This window comes from Suillus subalutaceus (genome assembly GCF_016647625.1).
Source record: "Suillus subalutaceus strain FC151 chromosome Unknown DFJ58scaffold_108, whole genome shotgun sequence".
Classification (NCBI taxonomy): Eukaryota; Fungi; Basidiomycota; class Agaricomycetes; order Boletales; family Suillaceae; genus Suillus; species Suillus subalutaceus.
In genome coordinates, this window is record NW_024540357.1 from 92,565 (window position 1) to 118,466 (window position 25,902).

The window sequence follows — 25,902 nt, forward strand, 5'->3', positions numbered from 1 at the left end:
TGGGTACACGGGTACAGGTATATGGCAGGTACGGGTGCGGGTAGGGCTCTGGACACCCACGGGTTTACCCGTGCCAATCCCTAAGACTGCCTCGCTAACCGGGACACATGCACCAACAGCGCCAAAGAACATAGAACATCGGACTGTAGCAATAAAGACCCCTCCCACTGCATCTCATGTAACTCAAACGACCATCCCAGCTGGAGTAGAAACTGCCCAGAATTCAATCGGCACTGCATGGACCTCGATACCAGGAACCAGGACAACACCCTACCCTACTTCCCGACAGACGAAAGCTGGACACTGGTCCAAGCACCACCCAGGCCCAAACCCTACGTAAGACCACCGCAAGAACCTCAACAACAGCAAGAACCACCTCGCCGAACCCAAGACACCCTCGACAGATACCTAGATCTAAGGGAAATGACCCAAGCAAGAGGACCAAGACCCGTGTGAGGCTGCTACATTCCACCGCAATCAAGATACTCGAACCACCCACCACCAAGCACACAGTGCTACTCACCTGACCCCTACCCTCAATCCCAAGCATGCTCCAGATCCCAAACGCCAGCCGCATCCAACCCCAACTACTTCTATGAATAGTACAACAAACAACGAAACCGTCTGTCTATGAATATGGCAGGAAAACCTCAATAAGTCATCTACTGTGCAACACTGTATACTAAGCGGCTCCTTCACAGCGAAAGAATACAATATTGTAAGTATACAGGAACCCCATATAGACCCCCTAGGTAACACGAGAGCCACCCCCGATTGGAACATTGTCTACCCAACGCACAAATACACCCATAAAAGTCGATCACGAGCAATCACCCTTATCCACAAACGACTCAACACAAACAACTGGCGCCAATTACCCTTTCCCTCAGCTGACATAGTAGTCACCCAACTCAATGGAACATTCGGCAAGATCACTATATTCAACATCTACAACGATAGCAAGAAAGGCAAAGTTCTACCACTACTAGCGACCCTACCTTGAAAACGAAATACACACCGTCCACCCCACCCCAAACGATCATATCATCCTCATGGGCAACTTCAATGCCCACCATCATCTCTGGGAAGAAGCCTGCAGCGCTCACCTATGCAACCCTCCGGAAGCACAAGAAGCGGCACAACGCATAATCGAGCTACTCGCTGACCATGATATGAGAATGGCCTTGCCCCGGGACACACCAACACTTCAATCTACCAGTAGTGGTAACTGGACAAGACCTGATAATGTTTTCTGCACAGCTCACACCCTAGACTCATTTACCCTTTGCAACATGGCACCCAGATGACGCCCTCCATGTACTGACCACATACCTATACTCTGCCACCCTAGACCTTGACATACAAAGGACCTCAAACACGACCATGTACAACTACCGCGAAGCCGACTGGGAAGAATTCAGTGGATGTCTCGCCCGACACCTCAATGAGATACCTGCACCCAAACCCATCACCTCCGAGCAGCAATTCCAAACGGCTGCCTCCAACCTCAGCAACGCCATCAAACGCACCATAAAAGAAAAAGTACCAATGACGAACCCCAGCCCGCATGCGAAAAGATGGTGGACAAAAGACCTGATGAAGATGATGAAGGAGAAAAACAAGCTAAGTGGATTATCTTACAAGATGAGAGGACTACCAGACCATCCAGTACACGGGGAGCACCGCAAATTCCGCAACAAGGTTACCGAGACCATCCGAAAAACCAAGCAAGAACATTGGATTGACTTCCTAGAGGAATTGGACCAGCAAAGCATCTACACCGCAAACAAATACATCTCCTCACCAGCAGGAGATGGCGGCAGAACAAGTGTACCCGCCCTCAAAACTAAGAATTCTAATGGTCTACCAACAGAAGCCATCACCAACGCCGACAAAAGCAAGGCTCTCACTGACTCCTTCTTCCTGCCACCTCCCACCTCGAACACAGTCCCGGAAGACTACATATACCCAGACCCAGTCACGCCCTTTATGCCAATCACCAAAGAGCAAATCGAACGAGCGATAAACAACACAAGTCCCCATAAGGCACCAGGACCCGATGGTATCTGCAACATCGTTTTCAAGTGCACCTCCTCAATCATTACGGCCTATCTCCTTCACCTGTTTAATGCTGTATTCACACTCAAATGTACTACGACCCATGGAGGGAATTCACAATGGTAGTCCTACGCAAACCAGGAAAGGCTGACTATTCTATCCCCAAAGCTTACCGACCAATAGCGCTCATCAACACAACATGCAAGCTGCTCACCACAATAGTCGCGGAACAGGTAACCTATATTATAGAAAGTCACAATCTCCTCCCAAACACGCACTTTTGAGGACGTCCTGGACGAACCACTACCGACTCCCTCCACCTCCTAGAAACAACAGTTAAGAACGCGTGCTGCGGTGGTAAAGTAGCATCTATCCTATTCCTGGACATCGAAGGAGTGTTCCCTAACGCTGTCACCAACCGCCTAGCTCATAATATGCGTAAGCGTAAACTACCCCCGGAGATCGTGGACTTTACAGAATGGATGCTCACTGGACGTCGCACACAGCTAAGATTCAACAACACCACATCAGACTGGATAGATGTTCAGAACGGTATAGGTCAAGGAGACCCCCTCTCCATGATAGCTTACTTAATCTATAATGCCGATCTGATAGACGTAGCTGACCCGCAGAATGGAGAACTCGCCTGAGCATTCATGGACGACACCGCATATATCGCCATCGGACCAACTTTCAACAACACGCACAAAACCCTCAAGGACATGATGGAAAGACCCAAAGGCGCACTCCAATGGTCGCAAGATCACAATTCCAAATTCAAAGTCAACAAATTCGCCCTAATCGATTTTACGCGCAGCAAGACCAGAACACGCCCCCCAATTATTATCCAGAACGCCACCATCAACCCCACTGAGCACCATCGTTTTCTCGGCCTACTCATTGATCAGGAAATAACTTGGAAATTTCATGTAGCACACGCCATTGCCAAAGGAACAGAATATGTACTTCAATTACGCCGCCTATCAAGACCATCCAACGGAGTATCAGCAAAACTAATGCATCAACTATATGTCACGGTCACCATCCTGAAATTCATGTACGGAGCAGATGTCTGGTTCAGACCCATATACAGCGAAGGAACCAACAGAGAGCAGCGAGGATCCAAAGGAGTAGCTGAAAAATTAGCCAAAATACAAAGAATCGCAACACTGAGTATCGCAGGAGCCATGAGATCAACCGCCACTGACACCCTTAATGCCCATGCTAACCTTCTCCCAACACATCTACTCCTTCAATGAACATGTCACCGAGCAGCACTCCGCCTTGCTACTCTCCCCTCTCGCCACCCCCTCCACAAACACCTGAAGCATATCACCAAGCACTACAACGTCAAGCGCCACCGTTCATCCCTACACAACCTCCTCGCCTCATTCAAGATCTTCCCAGCAAAAGTAGAAACCCTGGACCCAATTCGCAGATCAAATGCAACAATACCCAACGCCCACAAAACCCACATCGCCCCCAAGAAGAAACTAGCGATCGAAGAACAAAAGAACCTGAAAGACGTCATCCAGATCTATGCAGACGGGTCAGGGCACAACGGTGGAATAGGAGCAGCAGCAGTACTCATATGTGAAGGCAAGGAACCCCGTATACTCAAATACCATCTCAGCCCTGACAAATCGCACACGGTCTATGAAGCAGAAGTCATTGGTATAATGCTTGCGGTGAAGGATCTTCAACTCAGCTGAGGGTGCAGCTGATATAATTGTTGAAGGGAGGAAAATATGAGTGCGATATGTTCATCCCTTAGGGGAAGCGGAGAAAGCAAATATCCACTGGTCAACTCTAGGGGGAATGCGCAAAGCGCGTGATAAGGCGAAAGCGCGGGAACAAAGGCGCTATAGGCGCGCGAAGCGCAGGAAAGTCGCGCGTCGAAAAGCGGAACTGGGTGAAAGTGGTATGCGAGCGATAGTGAGATGTTAAGACATGTACTGAGATGCTGATAAGACAACTGATGCGGATATGGCCACTAGAGCTAACTGCTACTAGGGCTTGCGATGATTTATTCAAAACATAATAAAAACTCGGAGATGGTGACTGTCTATGATGATGGTGGTCCGTGGTAATGTGTGTTGTGTTAAGTAAAAAATGTGTAATGAAAAATGTGTACCAAGTGAAAATAAACATGGTACGATGTTGAAATAAATGATAAATGGAGAAATGCATACCTGGGAACTTGGTTGGACATGGGAAAACACAGTGGGAAGTCAGGCGCCCTATAGCGCTTAGGCGCGGGAAAATTCGCCTAAAGCGCGCGCAAGTCGCGCAAGTGTCGCCTATGTCGCGGAAGTGTCGCCTAAGTCGCGCGCGTCGCGTGAACGTCGCGTTTATCGCACAAGTGTCGTGTTACATGCATGATACTGTAGACTCGACCTATGTTGCAATATGTGCCATTGTGAGGCTACCCAGGATCGAGTCTCTACAGCGGTCAAACTCCTAGCTACAGAATCAAATGTCACCTACCCAGCATCCATCCTAGTCGACAATCAAGCTGCAATCCAATCTGGTGAGAGCCACAGAACGAAACCAGGCAGTTACTTAGTAGAAAAACTTTGCAGCATGACACGATACCTAGCCAAACGCAGAAGAGACAGAGGACGCAACTTCGACCTAATGATGAGATGGATCCCAGGACATGCAGGAGTATTTGGCAATGAATTGGCTGACGAAGCAGCAAAGGAAGCAGCAGAAGGTCCAGAACAGAGCAGCGCACCAGAACAACTCCCAACATACTTGAAAGACAACCCGCTCCCAGATAGTATATCGGCCCTGAAGCAATGGCATGATGATTCACTCAACAAGAGATGGACCAGGCACTGGCAAAAATCAACCCGCTACGCAAGAGCCAAGACCATAGACCCATCCATGCCATCAAACAAGTTCATCAAGCTCGTTGCCACCCTCCCGAAACGCCAAACCAGCATATACACTCAACTCCGTACTCGTCACCTACCCCTCAACCATCACCTTCATTGAATTGGAAAAAGTGCAACGCCACATTGTCCCATATGCCCCGACACAGACGAAACGATTCATCATTACCTCTTCAACTGTCCACAATATGCACGGGAACGCCACCAATTTGCAAACTCAGTCCGCCGTCAAGCAACATCCATCTCCTTCATCCTAACGTCCGAGAAAGCCACTCAACCTCTCATGCGCTACATAAACAAAACAGGAAGATTTAAAACAACATTCGGTGAGATCTCGGACAGCTAAAGAACCACACTCAATTCACTACCCTACAGAAACAACCTCAATTAATTCAAACTCAACACTATTATAACCTTAATCAACTCTGAGACTAAAGGGAAGACGTCTCGCCGGTTGAGACACCAACGTAGGAAAGGAGGGGCCCTATTAACTCGCTTCTCATACCACTTCACTCCCTTTGTATGAACTCAGCGTCGGCCTTCGCCCGACATCATGCTGGCGGAAGTACTTGTTTACCATTGATACCACGTCAGAACATACATATACCTACGATAGATCAAGCGGGAGCAAGCCCCCCACGAACAGGGCTATGTCCTACATAGGGTCTTCGACCCCAAAGGACAATAAAATTGATTCAAAAAAAAAAAAAGATGAGTTAAGATGAGGCTCCGAATAATACATCCATGAGTGAATATCAAGGTGTTATACAATAGACAAAAACCTTGTCTTTGGCAGGTTTCGAACCTACACAGTCCAAGAGAAACAGATTTCGATTCTGTTGTGGTAACCACTTCGGTCACCCTGATGCTTCCCAAGATGAGATGAACTTCCGAAGAATCATCCATGAGTGAATGTCATAAAAGGGGAAATGGCTAGGCAGTAACAAACGTACAATTCTGGGGCGCAGTTTAGGATATGATATGATATTATGGAACCACTATGGTAAGTGTTTCCGATTATTTTGCGCGCGTGATGCGCTTAGTAATCTCAGCACTTGAGAATCTGGAATGGCGGGCTAGATACTACTAAGGGCTCGGGCAGACTCGATACATCTTTCGCCAGTTGGGGGAGCGGGTTTTTGGTTTCGTATCAGTCGGCTTGAGCCAATCTGCCGGGGGTTTGGAACAGTCTCAAGTATGACTTTGCAAGTCACCTAAACAACTTGTCCTCTACTAAAATTACAATGATTCGACAATTGCTTGATTAAAGGCCGACTTGAATTTATCCGCTAGAAATTGTGCCTGGTATGAATGATCCCGAACTACCTATTGTACGGTAGACGGCACAAAATTCGCACGTCTCGTTCTACCGCGTGGGTTGATTGTGTGGACTGTCAATGCATCGCCAGCCTGACTGACGCAGCTCCTCTGTTTACAAATGAGAAATTAGAAAAGTATGCCTTTTTAAAAGCAAATCAAGTACCTCTCACGAGAGGGTGCCAGAGACTCGACACCGGAACCAGCATAAACGCAGTCCATCTTCACATCTGGGGGCAGGCGATCGCTCATCCCTTTGTAAAAGAGTCAAAGCAGTAGCATCGTGAGTATATAAGTACCCTACCAGCATGACAGTGAGGGATTCCGTCCTCCTTATGTCCCCACCACATCACAGACAACCACTCGTCCATGAGGTTGGTGAGCGTCCAGACGTGGCTGTATGCAGCCGACTGGGAACCGTGCAGTCGGCACAGTGCGACGAAGGTGAAGAAACAAGCAAATATAAACAGCGCTATGCATAAGTTCCAGATCTGCACGAGGGTGTGAAGATGTTGTAGCAGCTTTATATAGGCAATAAGTGCGAACCTGGGCAGTGAACATGAATACTGATGACACGTTTGATGTCCTGTCATAGGCGTAGCCAAATGTGGTGAATGAAAGCCCAAACATCCAGTCTGTGATCGTCGAGGATGGCGTTCAACAACACTGATAAAAAATACTAGACAGGAATGACTCACACAGGAAAGGCTTCGCGACGAAAAGTACGAGACAAATCGGATGAGTGAAAATCGTCTTCACCGAGTTTATCACCGTTCTAAGTCCTTTCCTTCCAGTAGCGCAGACCTCCATCCATGTCTAGGTCAGACACAAGAAGGTAACCCTGCGATGGCAATACCCTCCCCAAATGTTTGTAGCATTATTTGGCAGTCAAGAGGTACGACGAGTGGGGCCGAGCTGTAGGATATAATGAGGACAGCCGAGACACTATTAAGCAGAACGCCGTCAGGGTTATACCATCCACTCGCTGCAGTCAGAAGGCGTAGATTGGTGTTGAACCAAAACCGAGACTATGAGGCTAGCGCAGAGCGCAATGAGATGCTGTGTATGAAGCTGATGTCGGACTCAGTGCATAATGTGATGATTAAGTAAGGTGTCATGACCAATATCTCCCCCTGCAGGGGCAACTGAGCCCACTTCTCAGGATTGACCACGTTGACCACGGCTACTCCCAAGACTCCGTGATTGGCTAAAGTGACAATGCCTGCAACGATGCATGAGCAGCTGAAGATAGTTGAGCATGCTACTCCGACAAGGGCATATCTGCGAGTCGTCATACTGCGGTCACAGAAATCTGTTCTAGTATCAGCAGTGACCTTCGCATGAGATAAAATCAAGTCACAGTGACAGTCGTGGTGATTTGGGAGTGTGTCATATGCAAGAAGGTTAGACAGATGCCAATTTTCTCCTGCCGGTTTGGAAGAAGTGGTCATGGGAAGCAGAGACAGGAGGGCCAGCTGTAAGTTAAATATCAGGGCAGGAGTGAACCCACTCAGGATTGACCACGTTGAACACAGCCACTCCCGACACTCCGTGATTGACTAAAGTGATGATGCCTGCAACAATATATCTACAGGGAATTCAACCTGTCTGCAGGGGAATGCGTTACGTATCTAGGTATGTACTGTGGGACAGATCGCTTTGATGGTGCCGGTGATGGAGCTTGAAGTTCTTCAATCATGTGATCATGATGTAAGTACATGCGTGTGCACTGCGAGCCCGACTTTGAACGTATTTTTAAAATTAAACGAATTTATCATCACAGGAAATGATGAATATCCCCAATTGCAAAGCACTTACAGGTGAGTGAACAGATCGCAGCATCCTATTTTTACTCATAGTACCGATGTTTCGCTCGGCATGATCTCGGATCCACTCGCAATTTAATTGAGGTTTATAATGTCTGTCAGGTTGCGCCATCTTCATCACCCTTGTCAAGGATGATTATCACAGCGCGATCTGTAGGATTGAAACTGTCCACTAAAGCTAATCTATTGGTCGTGTCGCAGGTTTTGCTTGCGCTAGGAGCGTTATCATCTTCTCCGGCAGCTACCGTATCTGCACCCATCATCAACTTGGGTTATGCCCAGTACCAGGGATCAGTTGACACGACGACAAATATCACCAGCTTCCTTGGAATACGCTACGCAGCTCCTCCAGTTGGTGCGTCTAGTTCTGTTTGTTGCACACAATCTCAGCTCACGCACCAAGCGCATAGGCGACTTGAGATGGGCAGCTCCGCAGCCTCCGTCAGCCGTCTCTGGGGTCCAACAAGCTACCACGCAACCAGACGAATGCAATCAAGCACCCGGAGGCACCTCTTCGACAAACCCGTTTGAAAGCACCTCTATGAGGAAAAGGGCTATCAGTCAATCTGAAGACTGTTTATTCTTGAAGTAAGCCCTGTCATGGAATGATGATGTTGACATTTGCAATCAGTGCTTACGCGGCGGTAGTGTATACACTCCTGGAAGTGAAGTGGTGGCCACTCCGGGAGGAGGGCTCCCAGTTGTTGTTTTCATTCACGGCGGGGGGTATATCGAAGGAGCTGCAAGCGACTTCAACGGCGCAGATCTAATTGTGGACTCGAATCACGGTGTCATCAGTGTCTTAATTCAGTACCGCCTCGGTGTATTCGGTATGTTTTCGTTGTTCCTCTCACTTTGAGATGCGTACTAAGGTGTATACATTGCCGATTAGGTTTTCTTTCTGGCGAAGCGGTCAAGGAAGGGGGCGCACTCAATGCTGGACTACGTACGCGATCATCATGGTCTGGCAGTCATTGAGATTCAGCTGAACTTAATATTCTAAGTCGACCAGAATTATGCGTTACAGTGGGTGCAGGCCTACGTGAGCAGAACTCTTTACTTGCGTGGTGTACCCCAGCTGATAGGAAGCTCGCCCGGATAGATAAGCAGCTTCGGTGGCGACCCCACGAAGGTCACAATTTGGGGAGAGTCCGCTGGTGAGCTGCGCTAGGTACTCTTCGTCATTATCGTTCATTACTTTGTTTCAGGTGCCGGTTCAGTGCTACAACATATCGTTGCTCATGGAGGAAACACGCAGCCTCCCCTCTTCAAAAATGCCATGACGAGTTCTACGTTCTTGCCGTCCCAATACAACTATAATGACCGGATTCCGGAGGTGATTCTTGTTCATGAGGGCGATATCCGCAGAATCCTGAATACTACTATCAGATGTTGTATAGTGAGGTCGTCAATGGAACAAAGTAAATTCTTTAAAGAACCGCCATTCCATATCTAATTCCTCAACTTGCAGCTGTACCTCAAGTTCAGATACCCTCTCTTGTTTACGCGCTGCAGACGTCAATACGTTGGAGACCTTGAACTATAACATCAACGCCAACGGGTTCTTTGGCTCGTACGTATTCGTCCCTGTTGTGGATGGCACTTTCATCTTGGAGAGGCCTACCGTGACGATAAGTAAAGGTCGTTTGAATGGCGTACGATCCATGAATGCATCTATCTCACAAACAAACTGAGACCCTTTCTCCCTTAGAACAACCTCCTTTCTATGACCAATTCGCATGAGGGGAACAATTTCGTCGACCAATCGATGACATTGGATGTTGCAGATTATGTCAAGGCGCTTTTCCCGAATTTCGGTCCTGCTCAAGTTGCTGGAGCGGTGACGATGTACCAGAACTACGGAAGTAACGTTAACCAGGCAAATCTTGTGATGGGTGAATGTATGTGTATTTTTGAAGTGATGATCAATGTCCCTGATTTATGGGTCGTTTTAGCAATATTCGTTTGCCCCACTTATTATCTCCTCTTAGCATTTGGAGAACGAGCTTGGAAAGTGAGTTCGAGGCAACTTGTAATCTATGTATACTGAATACAAGCAGGGCGAGTTTGCAATCTCGCCTGGCCTGCATGGATATGATGTTGCATACTATTTCACCTCATATGGGTAAGTTGAAGCAATGGGTCAACCTCTACTTTGATTGTATACTGTTTCAGGGGTGGTCCTCCATACAACAATTCGCAGTTCATCACTGCTTTCTCGAATTCATTCATGGCTATGGTCATGTTCGAGACTCCTGACGACAGATACACCCCAGGGGATATCACACCTTCCTGGGCATCTTGGCAATATGATTTGACGGAGATGAAGTTCAACGAGACATTCGCAGGAGCACCCTACGTTCACACTTTGAAGACTGACAGTGCCTTGCTGGAGCGTTGCGCGTGAGTCCCATATCCGTAATGAGCCAAGGTGCTGAGCTAAAGGCATGTAGGTACTGGCTAAACGTGTCAGCGTATTCAGCGCAGTGAATGGAAGTTGCAACGTTGAACGCTGCTCTGGTATCTGTGTGACTAGCCCTGCGATATATTTGTCATCTGTATATCAGCTTGTCACAAATGCTCTGGTCGTAGGATTACTATGCGGCGAGACTTTTACGTTAATCAAAATAATTGTTGATTCACATCAGTTGGCAATAGCTCTACCAGCATCCTTAGTATATGTAGCCTGCCGGTGATGTCAGATTTTCCGGTCTGAGTACATCTATTGTCAAGCCTTCCCAAGACGACCTACCGCAACGGAGACGCACACTTCTTTTATTCTGAATAGGCGATGCGTTTGTTTGAGACACTCGATTGGCCGTCTGCGCGGACGTTTAAGTTGGCGACGAACCCCTCAAATTGATCATGACCCACTGTCCCGCAGGGGTTGATCGAGCTGCAAGGACTGTCAAGCAGCCGCCAAGTTCTGCCCCGATATTTCGCGTCATCTCTGCCCATATCAGATCATTTGTTCATCTCACTGCCAGCGTCACGAGTTATTTGTTATCAGATACAGGTTTTCCTAGTGCTTTGGTGTGACATTCCAACATTCCCGCCAACATCGCCTCGTAGTATCTTCGCTTCTGGATAAAAACCATCATTGACGAATTCTAATTGTTGTTCTACACACGCCCCGACTCTACCGTCCGCTCGAATTGTCAGTGGGTGGGAGAGAATGGGCAACACTGAGTACATTCACTTCATGACAACATCTCATCCCTTCAGAGGACCTCCTGTACACTAAGCGCAAGGCAACGATGGAAGACAGTGATTATAATGAGGCAGCGTCCATGGTATACCGTATATTCATTGTAAGGATCGATGACTCAGTATAGATGAGCAGAGGAGAACGTCTGGGAGTAGCTTGAGAGAGACAAGTGACGCGGATTCCATCTGCTTTCGAGAACTCCAGGGCCAGGGCGGGGAGGGGGCATCGGGGTAAAAGCATGATTCTGCCGACTAGTCACGGTATTTCAGGAGAATAGCTTTGCTATTGACTCTCTGAGGCATCACCAGGTTGCACATTACGAGACGACCTGCTACAATTAAGTCTGCTCAACGGTCCCATCTTAGATTCCAAAACGATAGGGAAACCTGTACTATGCCAGTGCTCGTCAGTCATTCCGTTAGTTTGAAATAATATATGACAGACCACCTGGCACCCACATATAGCGCTAGTGACAAGACCTATGTATATTTTCTGAGTTCGAAAGCTTGGACACGATTACCAGTGTCCTTGTTTTCTGACACGAATCTTGGCTAACTCCGACCAGTGGCTGAAACCAGGCCACCCTTGTTGGTTCACCAAGGTGGAGACGGGGAACGTAAGCGCACATCGACGAGTGTTTTCACCGGAGCTCGTTATCGGATGGCTTCAAAAAGAATATGCCAGCATAGTAAGAGTCTAAGAGTTGGTAGATGCACGCGCCTGTGGCTACAATACACGTGTCCACGTGACACTGCCGATTTGAGCGAAAGACCAATTAATTGAGTTAAGGTTTCCTAATTGCCCACGAATTTCAATGCGCGTCTCGCCGAAGTTTTTTTGCTTAGTCGCGACGGGATTAATATTGTTCTTTGTTTCTGTTCTCCCACCTTGACACTGCTATTATGGTCAGTACGCGAAGAAATGGCGCCCGTAGTGTTCGGACACCTGCAACCACGACCACAGGCACTCCAAGTACATCCGTGTCTCCTCTGCTTAGCGGTGAAAATTCTGTGGTACCTGAAACCCCTGACACCTCCGACGTTGATGAGGATCCAGTAGTCACGAAAGTCACGACAAGATCACTTGCAGCAAGCCTCTTGAATACACGCAAGCGCCCTGCAGAAGATGCAGAGGAAGGCGAAGACTTCGCGGCTAGACCAGTCCCAACTAAACGGAAAGTTACTCACAAAGCTTTTTGTGTTGAGATACCCGTTAAAAATTTGACCTTAAAATCAAAGGCGAGAACACAGTCTTTAGTTTCACCCAGCCGTATACTAAGTACTATCAATGTACAGCAACAAGCAACACCTGTCAAAAGCAAAGGGCGAGTTGCCGTTCCTTCTACCTCCAATGATATGGATGTCCAGCTTCTCTCAGAGGATGAGGACCTCGAGGACGTTGAATCCAGTGACTCGGAGTATAACGAGTCAGATGACGATGTCCCTCTCCCCTCAAAGAACTGGGAACAGTTCTCTGACGTCTCGGGTTCTGAGGGCCACGAGTCAGGAGGTGACGAAGAGTTGATGGTTGCTGCTGCCATTGAGTTGTCCCGTGAAACAGCACGGCTCGCTGCTCAGGAATCCTCGGGAGTCGGTTCTTCTTCCAGAGCCAACATTGCGTCACCAAGCCTCAAGATTACCAAGAAGGCTGCTGCTGCCGAACGTCGCCTCGTAAGATCTGGTGGCAAGGGAAAAGGCAAACGTCGTTCTGCCGGCAGTGAAGATGGCGATTTCATGATTGCAGACAGCGAATCGGCACTATCAGCCTTGAGCTCAAGCGAAGAGGAATTCCCTCCCTCTAAGGGCAAGGGAAAAGCTACGAAGAAGGGCAAAGCAAAGCTAAAGTTTATCGACACCGAACCCATGACTTGGGTAGAGCGGGCTCAACGGCGCCGCCTGCAAGCGGCCGAAAGGAGGGCCAACAAGTCAGAGGAATACACATTAATGCAAGAGCTTGGCCGAAAGCTTACTTGGGTACGGTGACCTTTTTCTGCTGGAATATTTACCCAAATTGTCAGTGCAGGCCGAGAAATCTTCTTTGGCACTCAGAAGGCATCACCCTGAACTCAAGGACGTCTGGGGTGACGTTGAGTCCAGCATCCCTATCGTCGTACCGGAGAGAGCTGAACACCCTGCTGGTTTGAAGGTCACGTTGCTTCCATTCCAGCGGGAATCACTCTTCTGGATGCGTAAGCAAGAGCAAGGGATCTGGAATGGCGGCATGCTAGCCGACGAGATGGGGTAGGTTTCTTGAACTTTTAGTATATACAGGTTTGAATGCGTTCTTTACAGCATGGGTAAGACTATTCAGATGATATCCCTCTTTGTGTCGGACCTGAAGCGCCCGAACCTTGTCGTTGCGTATGTTTCCACCATTCAGTTGTGTTGCCATATCCTAATCACATGTTACGCAGGCCAACTGTTGCTATAATGCAATGGCGCAATGAGATCAACACTCACACAGAGGGGATGAAAGTCTTGGTATGGCATGGCGCATCTCGTGTCACCAACCCCAAGGAATTGGAGAAATACGATGTGGTTAGTAGCTTCAAAATCCTCTATGCCTTCGTCTCGATATATTAATGCAAACCAGGTGCTCACTACTTACGCTGTCATGGAGAGTTGCTTCAGGAAGCAGCAGAATGGTTTTAAGCGGAAGGGGCTCATTGTGAAGGAACCTTCAGCTCTTCACCAGATTAAATGGAACCGGATCATTGTACGATCGGCTCGTTTTGATAACTTCATCATTACTGATGATTTTTGGACAGCTTGACGAAGCGCACAACATTAAAGAACGCCAAACCAATACTGCCAAGGCATCCTTTGAGCTTCAGAGCAATTACAAATGGTGTCTATCCGGAACGCCCCTGCAGAATCGTGTGGGAGAGCTCTACAGTCTAGTTCGTTTCCTCGGGGGTGATCCATTCTCCTTTTATTTCTGTGCGTCATGCGTCTTTGCATTCTTCATTTGAGTTATTGATCTTATTATCGTAATAGGTAAGAAATGCGATTGTAAATCGCTTCATTGGAAGTTTACAGATAAAAGGAATTGTGACGGTAAGATTCTGTGCTCCAATTCCAAATGCCTATTCTATATACTTTGCAATAGATTGTGGTCACAGCCCAATGCAACATGTAAGTCGCCATCACCATTTGCGAACTCTGCTAATTAGTATCATTCAGACCTGCTTTTGGAACAACGAGATCTTGACACCTATTCAGAAACACGGCATCGAGGGCCCGGGAAGGATTGCCTTCAAGAAGCTACGCATCCTCCTTGATCGAATGATGCTCCGTAGAACAAAGGTCGGATTTATCCTTTTATTTGTGTGCTCGAAATTGAATCGCTACCGCAGATTCAACGAGCTGATGACTTGGACTTACCTCCTCGTATAGTGATCGTGCGACGGGACTACTTCAGTCCCGAAGAGAAAGAGCTTTATCTTTCGCTCTTCTCAGACGCGAAACGCCAGTTCAGCACATACGTCGACTCTGGAACGGTTTTGAATAGTGAGATCACCTTTTCTGAAAGTTGGATCCGACCGTTAACGTTATTCCATCAGACTATTCCAATATCTTCAGTTTGTAAGCCCTTTGCGCTCTTACCCCGTATGATTCTAAAGTTCCTGTAGGCTCACTCGTATGAGGCAAATGGCTTGCCACCCAGACCTTGTGCTCCGTAGCAAGACTAATGGGACCCAGTTCTTGGGCTCTGATGAGGCTGGTGAAGCTACGATCTGCAGACTCTGCAGTGATGTTGCAGAGGATGCTATCCAGGCTAAATGCCGCCATATCTTCGACCGGGAGTGTATGAGACAGTATCTGAGCACAGCTGGAGACATGACAGTCAGTTTTTCCCCCGTTAACGTTTTCTTGGGTTCTGAATTTCTCTAAGCCCGACTGTCCTGTTTGCCACATTGCTCTTACCATCGACCTCGAGGCCCCGGCGCTCGAACTTGAAGCAAATGTTCCTTCCGCGCGACAAGGAATCTTGGGGCGACTCAATATCGAGACTTGGCGGTCTTCTTCCAAGATCGAGGCACTTGTCGAGGAACTTTCTAATCTTCGCTTGCAAGACAACACGACGAAGAGTATCGTGTTCAGTCAATTTGTCAACTTCTTGGATTTGATCGCCTTTAGGCTACAAAAGGCTGGCTTTTCGGTGCGCACGGGTCCGGGAATTTTACTGAATGAAAACGCTGACACCAAAATCTTTGATAGATTTGTCGACTTGAGGGAACCATGAGCCCTCAGGCTCGCGATGCAACTATTCAGCACTTCAGTATGTTGGACGATCATTTATCAGTTGTGTTTTCCTAACGTGCTTCTTCAGTGAAAAATGTTGGCGTTACTGTATTTCTTGTCAGCTTGAAAGCTGGTGGAGTAGCATTGAACTTGACCGAAGCATCTCGAGTGTATCTCATGGACAGTTGGTGGAATCCTGCGGTAAGTTTTCCGTATTCATCTCTCCCATCCTCAGCTGACTCCTGTTATTCTAGGTTGAATATCGTACGCGAATTGACTCGATATGCTCGTAACACTTGCTGATTTCCACTGCAGAAGCTATGGATCGCATTCACCGTCTCGGACAATACCGTCCTGTTCAGGCTATCAAACTTGTCGTCGAAGACAGCATCGAACGCCGAATCATACAATTGCAGGAGAAGAAATCAGCGATGATGGATGCCACGCTGTCGACCGATGATTCCGTGAGTACTTGTAGTTGGTGGCTGACACGAATATGAGAGCTGACTATGACCTAGGCGATGGGAAAACTTACACCAGGAGATGTAAGTGCTGAGATTCTGTCGCATGACATAAGACTGATTTCACTTGTTTAATCTAGCTTGGTTTCTTGTTCAGAGTACGTCCACTTTTTCTTGACTTGCTCCATTTCGCTGACCTTCGATCTGCCTGCCAACAGCTGTAGCTTATATTGTTTACGAACATACTGTAAAACATACGCCCTACCTTTCCAGCTGGCAGTAGAATATGCTGTTGTTTCTGATTCTACACGGAATATAGTTATTTCACGAGCTCCCGCTAATTTTTTTAGCAGTTCTTGTTGAAGATCCCGGTTCTGAATCTATAGGAAACTTTCGACGGCATCATCTTTGTCTAATGGAGTCAAAGTATAGATAGGACCATCTCTGCGTAGGAACCATGGCAGATTGAATGAACTACGCGCGCAGCGAATTCCAGTGCATGCGAGGCATGGCACAAGCTTATTTTTCATGAGTACAATCTGCTAGACTTGATTGGAGCTGAGATGGTTCATTATGCAGGCATCAATGTTGATTTAGTCAACACGTGACCTGGTTGCGTGGCGTGACGCGACGCGACGCGTCTGTCAGCCTCAACTTCCTCCTTATAGTTCTCCCCATCTCACCGCTCTTACCAATGATGGTCCAAATCGCGGGTGTTAGACTCCAGTCCTCTGTGAACTTGAGGCTGACCGGAAGCTGACACTGGCGGGCGCGTCCTTACCTGTCAGCATCATCAACTCACTCATGCCAATGACGCGCTATGACGTAGGTCAGCAAGTATTGATTACGGGAGGCTGACTCTCCCAAACGTATAAATACCTGCCCGCCCAGGCTTTCTCTTCTTCATCAGCCTTGACCTCCCCCGAGTGCCAACGATCCTTCATCGTCACGTCTGACCCTCATTGCGTGTCACGGACGATTGTCTTTCGTTGTCTTTGTCACTGATCGGATTGAATTTCTTATTTACTCTCTCGCTGTCCCGCTGTCTCGCCGGCTCGCTGTCTTGTCTTGCTCTCTCGTCGTCTTACTCTCTCGCCGTCTTGTTCTCTTGTCGTCTTGTTCTCTCGTGGTCTTGCTCTCTTGCTGTTTTCTCTCACCAACGTCGCGCGCCGTTGGTAAAGCAATGTCAAATCTTCAAAGTAAGTTACCGCCCTTGCCAACAGAACATTCTTCTTATTATCTCTTTTTCCAGACAATCGAAAAGCTCAACGTTGGCCGCGTTGATGAAAACAAAAAAATACTTGTCTTTCTCTCGAATCTTGCCCTCGTTGGCGTTGTCTCTTTCTGAAATAGGGACCTGCACGCACCCGCCGCATCCCTGCCGCCTACCTCTTTCTCCCCCCGCCCCGCCCATCTAGCTACGCCAATCCACCCATTCCACGTCGGACACTCCAAGCTTAATGAACGACGTGCGGTGGCTCTGTATTCAAGCTCGATAGTATGGCATCAGTAAGTCTCATCTTCCTCAATCTCTCTGAACCCCAGTCCAACTCTCATCAATCCTTTAGTCTGACCGCAGTCGCTCTTTCTACTGGATGACGGATGCGTCACCAACCCCCAATCTGATTCCATTTCCGCTGAATGTCAGCTCAAGCCTGTCATCCGACAGCAGTCGCTCTTTCTACTGGTTGACGGATGCGTCACCATTTCCCGTTCTGTTTCCATTTTCGCTGAATATCAGCTCAAGCCTGTCGTCTGACAGCAGTCGCTCTTTCTACTGGATGACGGATGCGTCACCATCTCCCGCTCTGTCTCTATTTCCGTTGAACATCAACCCAAGCCTGTCGTCCGACAGCAGTCGCTCTTTCTACTGGATGACGGATGCGTCACCATTTCCCGTTCTGTTTCTATTTCCGCTGAACATCAGCTCAAGCCTGTCGTCCGACAGCAGTCGCTCTTTCTACCGGATCGCGGATGCGCCTTCCATTTCACATTTTCTCTTTCCTCTCATCTATCGTCCGACCCATGTCACTCCTTTATATACCCTTTTCACTTTTCTTTCCCCTCACATTCATCGTCCGACCCCATGTCATTCCTTCATATACCCCTTTCACCTTTCTCTCTCCTCACATTTATTGTCCGACCCATGTCACTCCTTCATATACCCCTTTCACCTTTCTCTCTCCTCATATTTATTGTCCGACCCAAGTCACTCCTTACCTTTGTCTCTCCTCATATTTATCGTCCGACCCAAGTCACCCCTTCGTATACCCCTCTCACCTTTCTCTCTCGTCCCATCCATTGTCCAACTCAAGTCACTCCTTCATAGACCCCTTTCACCTCTCTCTCGTCATATTTATCGTCCAACTCAAGTCACTCCTTCATATACCCTTTTTACCTTTCTCTTTGTTCTTCGACATCTATCTCTTCTCCGGGCCTCAAGTCCACTAGCCCGCTCTTGCACTCTACCTGCACCCATTCGTCGCGCACCACGGTTTACTCGCAGCTCCATACCCAATCTTCTGACTTTTACGACGTTCACGACCTTTCACGACTCTTTACGACTCTTTACGACTCTTTACGACTTTTCACGACTTTTCACGACTTCTTCTCTGCCCCCGGACGCCGAAAGGGCCTGCACCCATTCGCGCACTGCGGTCTACGCGCAGCTCCGTACCCAGCCTATTCTATGATTACGACTTTTTCTCTGCCCCCGGACGCCGAAAGGGTCTGCACCCATTCACGCATACTACGTACATGCAGCTCTACACGCAACCTATTCCATCCAGTCTACTTTATGGTTCGTCTACGACTCATCTCCTCATGCCTCTTTATGCCATCTTATAACATTATGACAATATACCGTCGTCACTCTTTTACGACACCCCCATGCCACTTTTCCTATCTCTTATGCCTTATGCCACTTTTCCTATCTCTTATGCCTTATGCCACTTTTCCTATCACTTATGCCTTATGCCACTTTTCCTATCACTTATGCCTTATGCCACTTTTCCTATCACTTATGCCTTACGCCACTTTTCCTATCTCTTATGCCTTATGCCACTTTTCCCCCATGCCTTATGCCTTATGCCTTATGCCAACTTTTCTTTTCCTCTATTCCCTATTTTTTATGCCACTTTACACGAAAACAAGACATGGTTTTTAAACTTGTGCGCTTCAAGATCTTTAAAGTCTTCATTTTTCTAACTGTGGAACGTCACACGCAGTTTGGACTAGAGAAGTTTGCGAACGCTCAACGGGAGCAAGCTCGTCCCCGACTCTAAGAAGTGCGCTTCAGCCGCCCTCACAGATGGTTCAAACTCCGAACGATGTCGGACCAGATCCAGACGCAGACAAGTCCCAAAAGTCTACCATAGACAGCCCACTATTAGAATTGCCATTTCCTGGACATTCTTAAGCTACCGACTCGTACCCATTTACTTTATAGCAATTTTTGTGATGAGAATGTCAGCTTGAATAGTCATCTTGTGTATGAAGATTGCAATAAAATAAGGCAACGAAACACAACTCCAAAACGGAGTACTCACTTACTAGCGCTTTATAGCAATTTTCAAAGGCCATCGACTCCTTGACCAAATGTCAATTGTTATAAAGCATTAATACGACAAGAAACACAACGGTGATCTGGTAGCAAGATGTGGCACCACTTAGCTTGTCTGTCGTATGCACCCAACGGTTATTATATAATGATTTGGCATCATCAGTTTCTGCTGGGACCTCGTAATTAAGTGGAGTTGTGAAGCTTCAAGCATCGATCGTAGATCTAGAGGGGACTCTGTGTCCCAGGTAGCAGAAAGTAAGTACAAGAAGTTCTATCCTCCGAATCACTTTGGAACACTAAATACATAGCGTAACGAGGCAAAATATCACGAGACAAATAAATATGCATGCTCCCCACACAGTACTGCGGTTGATCATTTGGATTGGTTTATGTGCTACACATCTCCGCCAGTCGACGCATCTCCGCCGGTCAACGCATCTCCACCAGCCTGGAAAGCGATGGACGTCATGGCTGTTCCCCCGTCGGCCCCGGGCGCGAGCTTAGCATGATATTTTCGAATGCTGAGGATCAGACGCGGTCCCAGCACAAACATCTGCAATACCTCGGCGATTGACCAAATGCCACCGTAAATAGCACTCCCGATGGATGATGAGTTCTGCAGAGAAATGATGAGAGAGTGATCAGCTGTAGATGCCAGTCACAGGTCGGCGCACCCTAATATTTGAAGACAGTGAGCCAATTCTCAAGGAAGCCTCAATAGCAAAGCTAGCACATGTGGAATTTCAGTGAAATAAGATAATAACATCCAAATCACCAAACTCACGCTAGAAAGTAAAACGCGTGACTCTCTATTAATATCCTGAAACAGTCTCCAAAGGTCGATCCTGTCGATGATCGTCGCAGTTCATGGAAGTGCTTTATAACAATCCAGACTGCAAGAAACAAGGTGAGGATCTCCCATACAGCAGTGGGTGTCATACTCTCGTAAATCAGATTTGCCATGTACGCGTCCATGTTGGTAACGCAGATATCGTAGCCGGAAAGGACAGCCTCTTCTGGTAGATGTCCATGAGTCACTTGTGCTCCAGACTTTCATCAACGATTAAAACTTACCCGCTGAAACACCTAGGTTTCCAATTACTACCATGACTCCGGAGGCGATTGTGGAAGCCAGCAAGGCTACAACAAGAAAGATGAGCAACTTTTTCGATCCCTGATACATGGCATTTATCCGAGCAATCATGATGACTTGAATGATATTTCAGTTAAGTCAATATCAGTAAGGGAACTGCGGGTGAGCTCACCGCCCAGCATGAGATTGACGATGATAGGGGTCCATGCCTGTATGTACCCAAGAATAGTGCCTGAAAACTCAGTTACTTGGTGGTGGAATAAATACTTCAAATGAACTCACAGCTGTTGAAGTCGTTATCTTGATGACACAAGCCGGTCGAGAATCACTCACCCCTATATAGGAGCGTGGTTAGTAGTTGAATGGGAATGGCAAGTATCGGCGCAGATACCCACTGCATCGGTAATCAAGATAGGGAGATTCGCTACATGCCGCCAGTCAGAAGGAGCGAACGCATTTGAGGACACATACTCAGGATGTTGACACTAGTTGCGAGATATGACTTATTAGTGTTATGTAGATAGCTTTGCAGACGTACACAGAAAACAGTATTCCAATGTAACGCACCTAACACATGTTGAAGTCAGCACAACAAGCCAACTGCGCTCGTAGCAATAACGTACACAAATATAAAGAACGGTCATGAAGGACCAACGTTGCCTCTGCCCCAAGTCAACTGTATCATCCTGGTTAGTTCTGATGTAGGACTTTGCTCACCAGGATCAGTTCAAACTGTTAAAGCATTCTTAGTGAGATGCGCGGCCCATGACATCACCTTACCTCTTGTCCGAACGTTAATGCTTGAATACTGTATAAATATCAACGGTCCCTCGGGACGTATCATCCCGCTCACCCCAGTCATATACCACCGCAGCAGAGCTTGCAGCTGCGAAGCGACAGTCAAATACTGAGACGTCACCATTGGCATCCCAATTGCTCTATCCGAACCTACGAAATAGCTGGAAAACCGAGCAGAACTAATGACCGGCCACCAAGCGGGATCATCTGAGACTATGGTCATATCGGGATGGGGTGTATGGAGTAAGTGCAGATATGATACCGCTATCCATCGCTTTTATAGTGATTAGTTTGGGCGTCCATCTCTCGAATCAATCTTTGATTGATCGCAGCAATTAATGTTGTCGCACGTAGAAAGCTGGGATAGTAGTATTTATGAGAAGTTCGAAGTAAAATACATTTTTGGATCCGCCGAATTTTCCCCGACTCCACAAAGTTGGTGGACACTGGAGTTGCACTGGAGAGGTGGTTTTCACGGACAGCCACCTGCAACCGAATCTGCGTTTGTGGGAATTGATATTGAGGCCGAGCTGCCTTTACCGGGACTTTTAGATCCTTGTTTGGAGAAAAGCCGCTGGCAGCAGAGCCCGCTACGGTCGCACTGTGCAATCACCATCAAACTTGATACAATCGTATTCTAAGTATGTTCTGCGGTAGTCAGGGAGGATTCTCGGATCGTATAGTGCTCCCTGACTCCTGAGTGACTTGGAACCCATTTGCTTTCAATAGCTGTTCCAGAGGGCGTCATTTCATAGTCGTCAATATAGCTGTCAAAAACGCCATCCTCGCAGAAAGTACGGCCTCGAGGGGTCCCATTGGACTGCTTGGAGTCGGGGATTGGTGGCTCGCCGCCGCTAGGATTTCGTTCTCGGTATACAATGCTGAGACAAGAGCCAAAGTTCCTACTACTCATCTGCCAACCACATAAGCTTCAACATCACTGACAGAGACGCAAGCAAATATGCCCATCATCACACAGTGCTAAATAGCATGTCAAAGGCAGTGTGCATGATCGTAGGGCATATGCGGATGCATACATGTATTTTGAGGGATGTATGGGGTCGTAAAGCATAGTGAGTGATATGTAAAAGAAAACCATCCGACCTCTTAAACCTCCTTGACCTTGACGGTACCGCGTAGCAGACCAGTCTACCAAAATCATTCAGCATGCACAGAAATGAATGAAAGCTACAAAATAGACATACCCGGCGAGCGGCAATAAGACCGACTTTCTGTCCAGGAACTGCGGAACGGGGAACTGTCGAGGCTTTTCCGATGTGCTGGTGGTTACCACCACCGTGAGGATGGTCGACGGGGTTCATAGCCACACCACGAGTACGAGGCCAGCTGTGAATTTATGAGTAACCAATAACACTGTCACCATTGTTCACCCACCTGTTACGCTTAGCCTTGTATTTGTGATATGCACGACCAGCCTTAAGCAATGGCTTGTCGATACGTCCACCACCAGCAACGATTCCAACAGTCGCCCGTGCACCTCCAGCCACAGTCTTCTTCGCACCACTAGGCAGACGAATACGGGTCTTGTTGTCCTCTGGCGAGTGGCCGATGACGGTTGCGTAGTTGCCAGACGTACGAGCGAGAGCACCACGGTCGCCGACTTTCTCCTCGACGTTGCAGACGATGGTACCTTCTGGGCATTGGCTCACGGGAAGGACGTTACCGACGGTAAGAGCGGCCTTCTTTCCGCAGTACACGAATGAGCCGGTGTGCATGCCCTCAGTGGCAATGAAGGTCTCCTTGCGGAGCTTGTAGCGGTAGGGGTCACGGAATACGACACGTGCGAGGGGTGCACCGCTAGAATGCATGTGAGGAAAATAATGGATTGGCGTATTTCATCCTTACCGGCCAGGGTCGTGGATGATTTCTTTGACAATACCCCGGACGTAGCCATTGCGTTCGGCGTAATCAAGGGTACGAAGCTTGGCGGGGGCCTTGTTGTGGTGGGTGTGCGCTTTGAACTAGATGAAATGACAAGGACGTAAATAGCAGAGTAGGTGGATAAGTAAGGGAACGTACAATGGCATGCGAGCGCCTCTGAGCCCTGATAACCCTACCCATGGTTTATCTGTAAAAAGTGATAAGCTGAGTGTCTGATGCGGGGGTGCAGGGTATCCGATGCAAGTGTAAGTCATCCAGCCGTTTCTGCATCGATTTCGATGCGATTTTCGACCAGAGTGGACAGAACGCATATTTGGACTCGTACGTTGCAACCCAGAGCAGTGATTCGTGCGGCATACTCACATTATTGTGTCTTGAGGACTCGGTGTAGGCTGTGGGCGTTGGCGTATAGTGCACCGAAGCCGTTGTCCAATCGGCGCCACAAATATCGGCAATTGCCGGTAGGGTCGATTGCTTGTTAAGGAAAACGCTAAAGTTGATAGATCCGAGCAGCTTGCCCCACGAAACCTTTGTGCAAATCAATTGAATTACTATATCATCAATAGTAGACTAGTAGCAGTGGTGGCAGGCGGGTTGGGTGGTGGGTGTTTAATTTTGCATGGTCGTTGGACACATAGGGCAGGTTGGAATGTCGACGAGCTCACCGTTAAGAGAGGCGCAGCGCAAGCTATAGACTTAGTATAACCGTCATTAAATAAATATCTCAAACTACGCTGTGCATCGATAAGCTCCGGGACCCCTGAGAACAAAGATAAAAATGTTCAAAAACAAAACAAGCAAGACCATCATTGGTCTATACCCGCCAGGAAAGAAAAAAACTCACCCAATAAACACAGCTCTCACCCACGCATCAACCATAAAACTAGCCCAAAACACAATCGAAAAGGCAAGTCCACGGACGACCCCAAGATCTATTTCACACGCCTTCAAAGAATTAGTAAACCGACGGCTTGCATGATAAAGATCCAAAACAAAGTAGCGTGACTACTCCGGTCAACGGCGACGTTGAGCGCCAAGGAGGAGGGCTTGCCTGAATAGCAAGACGGACTTGATGGTATATACATGATACCCCAATTCAACCACAAAGTATGTCGTCCAGCCAGAGAGAAGCGTGATGATGGCAGACCAGGTATAACGACTGAAGAGATATTATACCCCCTTCAATTGAAGTTGGTCCGGAGAGAGATGGTGAATGGCTCTACCGAGTGTAAGCGCATTGAATAGTAGCTTCGTAAGAGTGCTGAGCAGGAACTCAAAAACCCGTAGGGAGTGCAAGCGCATTGAATAGTAGTGTGCTGGACAGGAACTCAAAAGGCTCATTCTGTTCCACGACTGCTCTTTAGCCTTCTGCTCAATCCCCGAAGCAACCGAGTAAGATCCGAATGATAAGAGGACACCAGAACCCGATTTAAAAGTTGCCTGGATTGAAACGCGAGACGCACACGGGTGGACGTGTCCAGAATTCACTAGGGATGATATCATCGAAGGGCTGTTTCTCAATACGACTGTTGCCACCTTACATGAAAGAAGTAACATGGATCTGCTTAAAGGTCAATTCTACACAGGGAATTCTAGTCCCGTTGTATGAAAGCTAAAAGCCCAAGACCTCCGAGGATCGCGCATTTAAGTTGCGGGAAATCATTCTATGTGGCATGATCAGCGAGAGATCCAAGAAAGGCGAGAAAGAGATGCGCTACCGAGTAGCACACATGTATTCTACCAGGACGGTGAAAGAGACTTACCAAGGCAATCGCCAGGTAACCGACGTACGGAAGGAACCTGGGGGTGAAGTGTAAGTGAGTTGGAGGTGTGGTTAGTGACGTGTCAGCATGCGCAAGCTTTACATAAAATGAAACTAATGTGAAAAACACATACCCGCGAACTTTGCCAACGATATGCCTTTGGTCAAGCCATTCAAGGCCCTGGTAGAGGTCAATGTCATCGACATGATTATTATCGCCTTTCGTGAGCATTAGCTGATGTTCCCCTGGTGGGAGATTGAGCTTTGCGAGTCTGGGGCAGGGTATGCGGTGTTCAGTCACCGAATGTCTTGTACGAGCAAACTAAATACGGTAAACTGACTTAATGATGGGGTTTTGCGTAGAATTATGGAATGGGATAAAGACGTCCCGTGTCTCCATGACGCGATGCACGATGGGGATTTCAGCGCCGGGGATGTTATACACTGTGATATCACCTGTGTGGTAAGGTTCGCGTGGGGGGTTAGTGAGGAAAAGGATGTCGCCACGATAAAATGCTGGTTCCATGGAGCCACTGTAGAATTTAATATGCAAGGGGTGGAAGAGGGAGAATGATACACACCTGAGGACGACGACAATTGGAGATTCCGTGTTCAAGATGAGGCCAAGGCCTTTCCATAGGATGAGGGCAGATGCGATGATGGATGCAAAGTTTAGAAATTGGAGTAGAGACTAGAGGATAGGTCAGTACTGAAATAATTTAAAGGGGTAGGACAGACGTGTCGTAAGCCCAGCCTGAGCATCGCGGATGAAAG

At 47.8% G+C, this 25,902-nt stretch overlaps 8 protein-coding genes across 8 annotated transcripts; 5 read left to right on the plus strand and 3 right to left on the minus strand.

Moving 5' to 3' along the window:
• Positions 1–87: 87 nt before the first annotated feature.
• On the plus strand, positions 88–303 carry DFJ58DRAFT_636686 (uncharacterized protein; the record flags this gene model as incomplete). Its single annotated transcript, XM_041381290.1, has 1 exon — positions 88–303. A coding segment is annotated over one exon (216 nt), but the record flags the coding sequence as incomplete, so codon positions are not given.
• A 5,831-nt stretch (positions 304–6,134) lies between these two features.
• Positions 6,135–7,098, minus strand: DFJ58DRAFT_804352 (uncharacterized protein). Its single transcript, XM_041391026.1, has 4 exons — positions 6,971–7,098; positions 6,819–6,907; positions 6,439–6,763; positions 6,135–6,383 (listed from the first exon to the last, which is right to left on the minus strand). The coding sequence occupies exons 1-3, from the start codon at positions 7,080–7,082 to the stop codon at positions 6,521–6,523; spliced, it is 444 nt and encodes a 147-aa protein (XP_041240349.1). The 5' UTR covers positions 7,083–7,098; the 3' UTR covers positions 6,135–6,383; positions 6,439–6,520.
• A 1,132-nt stretch (positions 7,099–8,230) lies between these two features.
• Positions 8,231–10,505, plus strand: DFJ58DRAFT_731593 (Alpha/Beta hydrolase protein; the record flags this gene model as incomplete). Its single annotated transcript, XM_041386060.1, has 13 exons — positions 8,231–8,453; positions 8,509–8,686; positions 8,747–8,928; positions 8,991–9,044; positions 9,103–9,140; positions 9,201–9,255; positions 9,307–9,434; positions 9,488–9,519; positions 9,570–9,753; positions 9,810–9,999; positions 10,054–10,112; positions 10,159–10,223; positions 10,274–10,505. The coding sequence occupies 13 exons, from the start codon at positions 8,231–8,233 to the stop codon at positions 10,503–10,505; spliced, it is 1,620 nt and encodes a 539-aa protein (XP_041240350.1).
• Positions 10,506–12,137: 1,632 nt separating this feature from the next.
• DFJ58DRAFT_804377 (SNF2 family N-terminal domain-containing protein) lies at positions 12,138–16,547 on the plus strand. The gene is made up of 21 exons (XM_041391027.1): positions 12,138–12,544; positions 12,602–13,279; positions 13,329–13,546; positions 13,598–13,666; positions 13,720–13,843; positions 13,899–14,021; positions 14,074–14,245; positions 14,303–14,362; positions 14,415–14,440; positions 14,489–14,611; positions 14,662–14,815; positions 14,869–14,890; positions 14,938–15,151; positions 15,201–15,467; positions 15,527–15,587; positions 15,639–15,751; positions 15,805–15,814; positions 15,866–16,014; positions 16,069–16,095; positions 16,152–16,169; positions 16,230–16,547. The coding sequence occupies exons 1-21, from the start codon at positions 12,209–12,211 to the stop codon at positions 16,233–16,235; spliced, it is 2,970 nt and encodes a 989-aa protein (XP_041240351.1). The 5' UTR covers positions 12,138–12,208; the 3' UTR covers positions 16,236–16,547.
• An 858-nt stretch (positions 16,548–17,405) lies between these two features.
• On the plus strand, positions 17,406–19,308 carry DFJ58DRAFT_37879 (uncharacterized protein). Its single transcript, XM_041380111.1, has 4 exons — positions 17,406–17,520; positions 17,580–18,644; positions 18,739–19,181; positions 19,239–19,308. The coding sequence occupies exons 1-3, from the start codon at positions 17,512–17,514 to the stop codon at positions 18,856–18,858; spliced, it is 1,194 nt and encodes a 397-aa protein (XP_041240352.1). The 5' UTR covers positions 17,406–17,511; the 3' UTR covers positions 18,859–19,181; positions 19,239–19,308.
• DFJ58DRAFT_804379 (uncharacterized protein) lies at positions 18,903–19,178 on the plus strand (the record flags this gene model as incomplete). Its single annotated transcript, XM_041391028.1, has 1 exon — positions 18,903–19,178. Exon 1 carries the CDS (start codon positions 18,929–18,931, stop codon positions 19,175–19,177), a length of 249 nt encoding a protein of 82 aa, XP_041240353.1. The 5' UTR covers positions 18,903–18,928.
• A 2,801-nt stretch (positions 19,309–22,109) lies between the features above and the next one.
• Positions 22,110–23,814, minus strand: DFJ58DRAFT_804387 (translation protein SH3-like domain-containing protein). The gene is made up of 6 exons (XM_041391029.1): positions 23,730–23,814; positions 23,505–23,553; positions 23,331–23,446; positions 22,860–23,282; positions 22,670–22,811; positions 22,110–22,613 (listed from the first exon to the last, which is right to left on the minus strand). Exons 2-6 carry the CDS (start codon positions 23,544–23,546, stop codon positions 22,572–22,574), a joined length of 765 nt encoding a protein of 254 aa, XP_041240354.1. The 5' UTR covers positions 23,547–23,553; positions 23,730–23,814; the 3' UTR covers positions 22,110–22,571.
• A 1,144-nt stretch (positions 23,815–24,958) lies between these two features.
• On the minus strand, positions 24,959–25,890 carry DFJ58DRAFT_731597 (uncharacterized protein; the record flags this gene model as incomplete). Its single annotated transcript, XM_041386061.1, has 6 exons — positions 24,959–25,030; positions 25,130–25,166; positions 25,263–25,400; positions 25,470–25,661; positions 25,710–25,819; positions 25,867–25,890. The coding sequence occupies 6 exons, from the start codon at positions 25,888–25,890 to the stop codon at positions 24,959–24,961; spliced, it is 573 nt and encodes a 190-aa protein (XP_041240355.1).
• Positions 25,891–25,902: the final 12 nt, after the last annotated feature.